Source organism: Lathamus discolor, chromosome 4 (assembly GCF_037157495.1).
Source record: "Lathamus discolor isolate bLatDis1 chromosome 4, bLatDis1.hap1, whole genome shotgun sequence".
Lineage (NCBI taxonomy): Eukaryota > Metazoa > Chordata > Aves > Psittaciformes > Psittacidae > Lathamus > Lathamus discolor.
In genome coordinates, this window is record NC_088887.1 from 114,098,828 (window position 1) to 114,109,939 (window position 11,112).

The 11,112-nt window shown below is 37.7% G+C and overlaps 1 protein-coding gene across 1 annotated transcript in view; it reads left to right on the forward strand.

The window, feature by feature from the left end:
• The window catches only part of TRPC6 (transient receptor potential cation channel subfamily C member 6), a 94,706-nt gene extending 83,820 nt beyond the window's left edge, over positions 1-10,886 (forward strand). Inside the window, exons 10-12 of the mRNA XM_065678706.1 lie at positions 1,863-1,946; positions 3,744-3,819; positions 4,768-10,886. Coding sequence (XP_065534778.1) covers positions 1,863-1,946; positions 3,744-3,819; positions 4,768-4,919 — 312 coding nt within the window. The 3' untranslated portion in view covers positions 4,920-10,886. The remainder of the gene's footprint in view (positions 1-1,862; positions 1,947-3,743; positions 3,820-4,767) is intronic.
• Positions 10,887-11,112: the final 226 nt, after the last annotated feature.

The following is an 11,112-nucleotide window of genomic DNA, read 5'->3' on the forward strand; positions in this document are numbered from 1 at the left end:
AGGTCCTTTCCAACCCTAACTATTCTATGATTCTATGATTCTATGGTTATGGGAGAGCAAATTCTGAGTCCCTTCCTTCTGCCCTTCTTCCTGGCATTGCAAGTTGCCAGCTGCTTCTGAAAACTGGGATTTAAAAAAAAGTTCTCGGCACTTGTATTACTCTTAGATTGCACTGATTTTTAAATAATGGTAGAGAAAGCAAGTTCAAAGAAGAAGGTGTTTTCTAAGAGCAATGTGTGCTACATTGCTTCTTTCACACAACTCCTGGAGGAGAGTTATTTTTGTTAGGGTTTATATCCTAGTTTTATTTGAATTGCATTTTTTCCCCTCCTGTTATTCATGTGAAAATGTTCAATAGATAGTAACTTAAAAAAACGAGTTCTAGTTCAGTCATCAATGTGACAGACCGAGTTTAGTAGTAATTTTGAGGCGAGGAAAAAGCCATAGGCATGAAGCTTAAAGACATTGTAAACATTTTGTGTAAAAATGAGGTTATAATGAAATCTTGGCAGTCTCTGCCACCAAGTGGTCATTCAGCAAAGTACAACAGATGTTCTGTGGTACTGCTACACATAAGCAGGTTTAGTGGAGTGATTCACTTCTAATTTATGTGCCAACTTCCAAGGTGCGGTAGCTAAGTAAAAGTAAATTATTTTGTTCAAAAAATACAGAATATTGAAGGGTATAAATTAAAATAAAAATATTACAGTGTGTCTAGTTTTATAGGCTTGCTCTTTGTCACAACTGATTTCACCATGTATTACTGATTTTGCTATTTCTGGTGAAAATCAGGTTTTAGTTAAACACTGGATTAACTTTTGAAGTGAGCCAATGTAGCATAAATTTGAAACCAGTGACCGGCATGACAGATTACATTTAAAATACATAATGAAAAACCACACCTAAAATTAATAAATAATAAAAATAATAAAATTAAATGCATTTGTACATTAAATGTAAACTGGTAAGTAACAGGATCATGAATAGTATCACAGCTGCAGACTAAGTCCTGCTTATTCCTCATCCAGATCAATCACGTTTTATATTTCACTTTCTTTTTAATTCTTCAAACTACTACACATGGAACTGGACCCATTATCAATCTAAAGTAATATTAATTTCATTTTGACAGCTTTTCACTCTTACTGCAGCCTGGTCATTCAGCTGGAGCCTCAGTTCACCATTTTGTGATGCTTTAGTCCTCAAAGGTGTAAATCGGTAATGAAGCCTGCAATTTGCATCCTTGGTGTCTCATCAGGGAGTGATACCCTTTCAGTATCTTTAGTAAAGAAGATGCTACTCAGAAATGTCAGCTGATAATTTTGTGGTCCCTGGCATGACCTGAATAACAGATTACATTCAGTCATTAGTGCAAGTGAGTGGAAAAGCAAACGCCTTGTGTATTTTGTGGTCATGTAGGTGGCATTAGACGTGGGCAAGTATGAAAGAAAGGAAAAGGATAATGCAGCTACCTCTTCTTTTTCCTTGACTTCTCTCACACTATGGCCTGACTCCTTCATCCATTGCCTATGAAGCTGTGGTGCGCCAGTGTTGCCCTCCTCCTGAAGTGGGTCCACCTCCTATACAGAGGGAAAGGCTGTGAGGAGGTGTCTGCTCTGCTTTGATCCATTGAACATGTTTAGGAGTAGGTGAGAGGCAGAATAAAGGGAGAAAACTTCCAGTTCTCACTTTCCTGCATCAAAGTCTGAAAGGGTTTCTTTCATAAGGACTTTACCACAGTAATCGAATACTTCCCAAATTGAGTTGACAGTTAGTGTTCTGTCATATGATATATGCATGCGGTAGTTTAACCATATTGTGCTTCTATTTATTTTGAACTGTAAATTATGTTTCCATTTCAGCTTGGTCAAAGGAAACAATCAAGTATAAGAAGCTCAGATGAAATCCACTTAAACAGTTTAAACAATCCTCCAAGGCAATACCAGGTAAAAAAACAGTTTATTTTAAAATGAGATCAAGTATAGAACTGGCAGACCGACAGCATGAGGACAGTGTTGAATTTATGTTAAATAACATGAATCAAAAATAAATCCACAGGCCTTGTATATATAATAAATAAATGCAATTACTTAGGCATTTGCAGTACAATCAGGATATTTTTCTTCCCTTGTAGCTTATTAAATGCTGCCTTTAATGTGCAATATCTTAAAGCTCTTGAAAAATGTTTTTAATTTTACAGACAGGTTGAGTCCTCGACTGCACAGTGTGAATTAAAAAAACAAAATGAATCACAGAATCTTCCTGCTCCATCTGCTGAAGCTGCTTAGGTTATTGTGTCACACCTTTATGCACCAATACTTCATGCACTGCAAATACCTTTCAGCCTTTATGCTGTCGGTACAGTCTGTTTATTCTTTGTCTCCCAAATAACTGTAGTGTAATCAAATATGAAGAGACCCAGCACAGTCCACATAAAGTTCAGCTATTCTGGTGCAGAGGCTTCTCCTTTCCTTCCTGTAATAATGCAAAGCTGGTGGAAAGGAAGAAGCAAGACCTGCCTGGGCCAAGACTATTTGAATGCAAAAGGGTGTAGAAAATAAGTTCTTTGACATAAAAAGGTTTTTCCCTTTGGGCAGGGTAGCTCGGCTCCACTCTTACATTGTGCAGTTTCTGCGCAAGTCTTTTCTAAAAACTCCCTGACTTTTTCACAGCCAATTTCATTATGCAGTGATAGATATTAAGATTACAAATGTACCCCTAAATGTGAGAATGTGCAGCTTTGTATTTGAAACATTCTTGTATTATTAGAATAAACAGTACAGCTGCTGACCCTGCAAGCATGACTGTAGTGATGGTCTGGAATCACTAACCACAGATGATTCACCTCACAACCACCTCTGGTCAGGTCTGTTACTGTGGAGACAAAACCAGACATATAAACCTGTGTGTATTTTGTGTCTTGTAATGAAAACCAAAAAGTATTGTGTTGTCATGGGTTGCATCATGTGAAAATACTAAACCCAAAGTATTCTACAGAAATACAGGAAAGACAGATCCTCAGAGGTAATTAGACACCTTGTTCTTACTCAAGTAATTTGAGGTAATGGGAGAATCAAGGGCGGAATCCATTTTTCCTGAATGGTGAAGTTTACATTGGAATTTTCTGGCCTAGGTTCCACTTGTTATTAGCAGAGAGGGTAGTCATTGTAATAGTGTGATTTGTTTGATTCATTTTAGTTGTCTGAGATGAACTGTGCTCCCAGGTTTGCTTTTTCTGTCCACAGAGGGAATTAAAGATACGTATATTTACAGTAGAAAGTAACTGTATTTGGTTAAATGATTCCCAGCTGAGATGCTTAAATGACACTTAGGATTGTGGGGCCCATTTTCTCCAAGCCTAAGGTTAGGAAAAGTTAACTTAGCAGTTAATTAACACTGCTTATCATCTTGTGGTAGCAATAAAGGCTAGATGGTTTCACCTACATGGAGATCAAAGCTGCAGCGGTCTTTGATAATCATTCTGATAGGCTTCAGTATTAGGTTAAGCTTCGTGAATGATAACATTTGTAAGATGTGTTTAGTTTTCTAACTTTTGTGTAAATATATGTGCAGATTCATAAAGTTTAAATATATACCATAGATGAAATCAGAGATTTTTACATTATATTCCTTTTAACCTGGCAAATCCTATGCTGAAATGTCTGAATGCAACACAAGGTAACGGAGCTCATATTTTGAAATGTCACTAGAAAGTCCAACTAAGAAAACTTTCTTCTCTGCAGAAAATAATGAAGCGTCTCATTAAAAGATATGTACTGAAAGCTCAGATAGATAAGGAAAGTGATGAAGTCAATGAAGGTAAGTTGATTAGTTGTATGTTTATCCTTAGCCAGAGAATCAAAGCAAACTAAAGTGGTTACATATGCCACTTCAAAAAATGTTACCAAAATACTTAATCTGCCTGTCTGCCTGACAAGTTCAAGATGTAAAATTAACATGAAGTTAAGGAAGAGATGCAGCTTTCTGTCTCTGCTCTCACATCAAAAACTACTACTGATCTTACCACTTCTTGTGGAAAGTGTTGCTATTTCTAATAACGGCCATGCATTTCGCATGGTGAAGCTGCATTTAGTGCAGCAGTTGATTTATGGCACTCCTGTACATATTCCCCGTTGTGTGTTCTTATTACTGATTCTTATCGCTCTCTACAACTACCTGACGGGAGGTTGTAGTGAGGTGAGTGTCAGCCTCTTCTCCCAAGTAACAAGCAATAGACAAGAGGAAATGGCCCCAAGTTGCACCAGGGGAGGTTTATATTGTAGGTTAGGAAAAACTTCTTCTCTGAAAGGGTTGTCAAGCATTGGAACAGGCTGCCCAGAGATGTGGTAAAGTCACCACCCCGGACATACTAAAAGATGTGTAGATGTGGCTCTTAGGGACATGCTTTAGTGGTGGACTTTGTACTGCTAAGTTAACAGCTGGACTAAGTGATCTTTAGTCTTTTCCAACCTAAATGATTCCGTGATTCTATGATCTCTCCTGCAGCAGAACAGCAGATTCCATTTAACTTATCATTTGAGTTTTGTGAACTTGTGATCTCTCACACTTCTGCTTTCAGATTTGATTCCTGAACTGCATTTTCATATTCCTATGCCTAAGTCACCATTCACCAATGAGAAGCAGAAATCTGCTTTTCGTGTTTCAGCAAAGAAATCCAGAGAAGGCTCTTGTTAACTGTGAGATATTTGAATATGCTCATTTTTTCCTGTGTTTCTTAATAGTGTGCTCTTCTAATGTCTGTTACAGGTGAACTGAAGGAAATTAAACAGGACATCTCAAGTCTTCGGTATGAACTCCTTGAGGAAAAATCTCAAAATTCTGAAGATCTGGCAGAACTGATAAGGAAACTTGGGGAAAAACTGTCAATTGACTCTAAGGAAGAAGAAAGCAAGAGATAACCTAAATGTTGAAGAAATGCGACAAAACATTAACAATTCACTTAAAGCCATATTTCTGTTTTGCTCAAGTCTAGCTCACATTTCTACAACAGATTCAGAAATTAAATCATTCCAATTCTTTATTGAAAAAACAAGAGTGGCAAATCCCCTGGGTCTACAGCAGGGAGGAGATACCACTTGAGTGAAGATTGTTATTCTTTACCTGCTGAGGAATAATCAATTTGAGATAATTTTAATATTCCGTTTACCTCTTTAGAATTCCAGTGGAATCTTGATAAGCCCAGTCATGAAAGATTAGAAGCATAAATCTTAACTTTTCCTACATTAACTGATTATTTTTGCAAATTTCCTTTTACAGATGTTCTTACATATATTTTAGTGAAGCAAAAGAGGAAAATTCCAGGCTTTTACATATTTGTATCAGAATAAGCTATTTAATTTTTCACGCATTCCCAACTAGCAAAAAAAAAAAAAAAGCTATCTGCCTTTCTTACAAATGTAGTAATTTATTTGGACTTTTTCTTCAAGAGGTAGATAGCAGAATACTCACACACTGTGTTAACACTTTTCCCTACTTATTCTTGTCACCACTGGAGTATCCTGAAAGATACCTAGGTTCCAATGGGAGTTAGCACATTAGGAAAGAAATATTTTACACCAAGTTTATGAAAAGCTATTGCTGAAGCCTAAAGAAAAATTATTTAATCAAAAATAATTAATCCTTGATGTTCTCATCTGCTCCAGAATTTCCAAGTTCTTCAGCTTTTATGTGTTGAACTAAAACTCACAGACTGCAGGGTAGGGTTTGGATGTAAAGCCAGTAAGAGTTTTATTTAAGGTAGGAGATACTAAAATATTAGATGCAAGCCCTCTCTCTGAATTCTGGGAATGTCATACATTGGAGACCATGTTTTCCCACAGTTAAACTTGTTTAAATCCTTGAAGTTTGTTCAGATCTATCTTTAGCAAACAAAACCATGTTATTGCAAAAGTTCATGAAATAATATCTTTGAGTTTGCATCCCTTGTCCTTTTTTCCTTTAAGAAAGCTTAACTCTTCTGCTGTATTCCCTAAGAATCATTCACTGAAGAATCTTCCCTCCATGTCATCAACAGAAGCCTCCAATGCTTCCACCCTACCCACTGCACTACTTCTTCTATCTCTCTCTGTTAAACTGATGAAGAGGTAGCCCATGCCATGCCTGGCTGGTAGAGGTGTGTGACTAGCCACCGAATACGTCCGTGCAGAACAGTCAGCTAGTTTCTGTCATTCCAGATAGATCTGGCTAAGTTTCATCTATTTTTCCTCCTCAGTTAATAGAGTAATTTGGTTTCTCTCTTCTGACAGTCAGCAATGCTGTTGCTGTTAGAAGCATATATTACACTGGGGATCTGTGTTCCTCTTCAAGCTTGGTTAAAATTAGTGAAAGGGCTGTGAGAAATTGTAACAAGAACTTTAAGATTTATAATGCTCCCGTAAAAGCCTTGTATGTTTAGGAAGCAAGGCTGAAAATGGCTTGTCAGTAATTGCTTTTAAATCAGCTTTGTGAAACTTACTTATTGTGGAATGTAACAGAATGTTTCCACTTCTCTCTTTGAGGCTGAAGGTTATTTTTTAATGGATTTAGATTAGTTTCTAGATAAATTTACTGATAGTCTGTTTTTAAAAAATTGTTGGTGAAATCACTGTGCATTTTCAGGGGGAAAAAAAAAAAAAAAAGAGTGCATTAGAACAGGTTTTGAAATCACGTGGAGACAAGTGGAGGTGGGGGGCTGTGTCCTGCCTGGGGAGCAGTGGAAGCTGCTGAGGAGTTCAGCCTGCCCTGAGGGTGTGTCATGGAGGAACTGCTCAGCCTTTTGCTTGGCCCATTAGTTTAGCCACAAGTGGAGCATGTGGAACAATCCATGTCCTATGGGCTGAGTTATGAACTCAGGGTTTAGAAACTTGTAAAGCTTCTTCCTCTGAGGGAGAAGGGAAGTGAGATTTTCAAAGGTAGTAGAGCAGTTTGTACTAAAAACCACAGTGTGCTGACCTGAAAAGCTACGAGCTACCGAAGAGCCAATGTCATAATGCCTTTGATCATGAGAAAGCATTACCTCATACCCTGCAGCATTTCCTGCAGTAATCTACAGGCAGTACTGCAGACTCTGAGATGACCCAACTGGCTGGTCTTTGGCAGAAGCACTCTGGGTTCTGTGTCAGATGTTGTGTGAAAATGAAGGCAGCTGGGTCATCTTGGGCTGGAAGACAGCGTGACCCTAACTTTACTGCCGTTCGTCTTCTGCATGGTTCCTGCCCATCTCCTTTGGCCAAGACTGGCCGCTGACTTTGAGATCCGGGTTGAGTATTTTGGGCCTGGTTTTCTGAAGCCGTGAGAACTTACTCTGGCTCTACTGAATGAGCACGTTAGAGGCCATACTGCTCAAAGCAGATCTCCCACCTTTGGCAAGCTCTTCGGAAGATCTGTTGGTCAGAACTTCAGGTAACAAGGACAGTCTAAAGTTCACTTTGGGCAATTAAAAAATCTTTATTTTTTGTCTTTGCAATGTACAATTTGGATCTGTGGTCCTGTGTTAGATGATGGTAAAACCCTCATAAACCCAATATAAGGAAACACATAAACACAGTTTAAGATCCAAGCACTTTTAAAGTGAAAATTTTTACTACAGAGGTAAAATATACACTGTGAATTTGTTTAAGCCCACATTTTGACTTACCTTAAAGCTACAAGATCATAATGTATATATTGTATTTCATGAAGAAAATACATATGGATTTTTTAATTCAATGAAGATATTTTATATGTAGCTATTACTCATGGAAAAATTTGTTAAATATATTTGAAAAGGTCTATTGCCAAATGTAGTGTGACAAGCAATGTAGTATTTAAAATGAGCACAATATAAAATATATTATTCTGATAAAAAAATTAAAGGTACCAGACTCAAAACACCTTTGTGATGCATTGTATGAACACGTTGGTCCTTCATTGGGAACCTTTATCTGCTCTTGCTTGGAAGACAGCAGGGAGATAAATATGGTGAAATAATTTGCTAGCAACACTAGTACAAAAAAAGGTTTCATACAAGGAACGAAAGTTTCTTCATACGTGATTAGACTTGAGGTCAAATATTTTGTCCACTGTGACTAGTGGTGACTGATGCTAGATGTTTCAGAACATCTGGAATAGGTAACAGACATTTTGCATCCTGTGTAGTTCTCCTAGTTTCTAGGAAGACAAGATTGACATAACTTTGATGAGGAAGTGTTTCCAGTGTTGGTTTTGTTTTGGTTTTCGGTTTTTTTGTGAGCTATTAGCAAGGTAGTCTTGCTACCTAGTCAGTGGTTTCTTTAAATAGTTATTTTTTGAGCTCAGCGATTCACAGTTTCTGCAGCAGCAGCTTACACATCAAAACCAGACCTAGTATGAAAAAGTATTGCCTTTATAACTTCTTTATAATTTCTGAGTATCCCTAACTATTGGGAAAAGTTCATACATCATGAAGGAGAGCAGATATTAGAAATGAATACTGCAGTGCAAGTTTAAGGTACTCAAGGTTTACAGTAGCAGGTTCTGAGTAAGAGCTACAGGGCTTCACATATAGATCTGGATATTCCAGATTAAAATCTTCCGTATTTCACCATATTTTAGAGCACTTCCAGGCCAAGCCAATGAATCTTCCTAGTTTTAGAGGTGGGATTTACAGGTTCATCTGGTTTTAGCCATAAGGACTGCTGCATCAGAGGTCATCTAGACTTCCTTTGTATTCAGTGGATCGAAATGGTCAAAGGCATGGTTTTGTTTCATGTCATGGTAGGCAAGTATCCCAGGTAAGGTATATAGTAGAAGAGAACATTTCATTCCAATTACTCTGAAGGAGCCTTTTCAACTGTTGCTGTTGCAATTATATAAAATATAATGAAGTGTGAGAAATCCCAGTTTGGCAGGAATGAGCACTGCAGTACACTTCGGAGCCATGACCCACCCCAAATGCTTATTTACTTGGAAGTGCTCGAACCAATGAGGCCAGTTGTTGGGAGATGCAGGATCTAATCTGCCTCAAGAAGAATCCAGACCATCCCCTAGGAACTGTGGATGAGTGCAACTTTTCTTTACTCTAGGACATTATTACATTTTGTCCTTCTTCATTAAGTCTAGTTATTTGTAGATATAAATGAAAATACCTATTTACTACATCTACCCCAGACATAAGAAAAACTGTACTTACTGTGCACATGGCAACTAAATTCTTGTTTGTAAAACCAGAAGCTTTATGAAGTTCATATCCAATGTCTTAGTATCTTGGTGAGCATATATATATATGTCTTTAAAATTTACAAAGTACAGTTTGATCTTGGCAGTACTTCAAGCAGCTGTATCATGTAATTTACTAAGAACATGTTCTCATAACTGCTGAGTCCCAAAATGCAGTTTTGACCAATGAAATCTTCTATTTGCCACTCAGAGATTTCCCTCAAGCCTGATATTTGTAGCTGAACATTATAATTAATATGCCACATAATGTGCAACTGTGCTCGTTTACAGAACAGTGAGAATTGTCTTTATGTTGAAAATTGCTCATTTTTCATGTAAGTATTTAACACTTCTTTTAATTCATTAGAAAATGACTGGTGTATAATATTTCCAAGCATTTATGTTCCTGCTTAAATTTTAATTCAGCCTGTGGAAAATAGAACTCAAATATAAAAGTTTGTGTTTGGAAAAATACTTGTACTTCAGGAGCTCATATCAAAAGAGAAGTTAGGTGAGGCTGAAGAGAGTGCATTAAACTCCGCGCACTTAGAAGGCCAGGGAATCCCATGATACACTGCTCTTCCCTGGTGTGTATGACCTTGAGTACCTCAAAATATTTCATTTGTTCTCTTGTTTCCATTGTTGCAAAACACAAGTATCCTGTTCCTCTTTATATTCTTGACACTATCCTTCATGTGACAGTGTAGTAGGGATCACAGGGATCACAGTTTTCTAGTGCTTTCTGTGTCCAATCAACTGTATTTTATTAGCATCTGGTTTTGTTTTAACCTTTTCAATATTTAGTGGTTTAGCTCCTTGAAATTTACTCTTTGCTCCTTTAAGTGATTGTCCTGGGTTCAGCAGTAGCAGTTATTTTTGATCCTTCTTAGTAGCTGGTTCAGTGCTGTGGTTTTGACTTTTGGCCTGGGAACAGCGTTGATAACACCGATGTTTTTAGTTACTGCTCAAATGTTTAGTCTGATTTAGGACTTTCTGAGTCTCCTGCTCTGCCAGAGAGGATGGGAAGCCAGGAGGGGGCAGAGACAGGACACCTGACCCAAACTAGCCAAAGGGGTATTCCATACCAGAGCACATCATGCCCAGGATGTAAACTGAGAGTTACCTGGAAGGGCGAGATCACTGCTCAGTCGGCCTGGGTATCAGTCGGTGGGTGGTGAGCAGGTGTATTCTCTTCCCTTGTTATTTCCCTTATCATTATTATTATTGGTGGCAGCAGTAGTGATTTGTGTTATACCTTAGTTACTGGGCTGTTCTTATCTCAACCAGTGGGAGTTACATTCTTTCAATTCTCCTCCTCATCCCTCCAGGAGCGGGGGGAGGAATGGGGGGTGGAGTGAGCGAGGGCTGCGTGGCTGATTTATGACTGAGCTTAAACCACAACAGTGATGGATCTCAAATCAAAGTAATTGAAAAAGATCCAATAATAAAATATATTATGCAAAGCACAGTTAAACAGATAAATTATCAATAGCAATATTTGTATGCATTTTTATGTATGAAAACTTATATTACTTTGATATTTCATTGTGCTTTATAAATAAGGAGTATATTCCGTTAGGTTTGCACATTCTGTCATAAAGGGCATAAGTAAAATGACAAGTAGTCCAAAAACCTTTTGACTGCAGGCTAGTGAATGGATTTGACTCTTGGCTAGTGAATGGATTTCTGCTAATAAATTTGTTTTCCCATGACCTTTGTCAAGCCAGTTCAACTCTCTGTTCCTTAGCTTCTTCATTTATGCCAGAGGAGAATGACACTGATATAAAAATGGTCAAATGAGTAATTTGAGGAATTTATAAAAGACAGAACTTCCATCATTTCTCAAAGGGAGAATTTCCTTGCTTCCAGAAAAGATTTAATAAGATACGCAAGAATTCTAGTGGTGTAATACACTTCAATACAGAAAAAACACAAGAT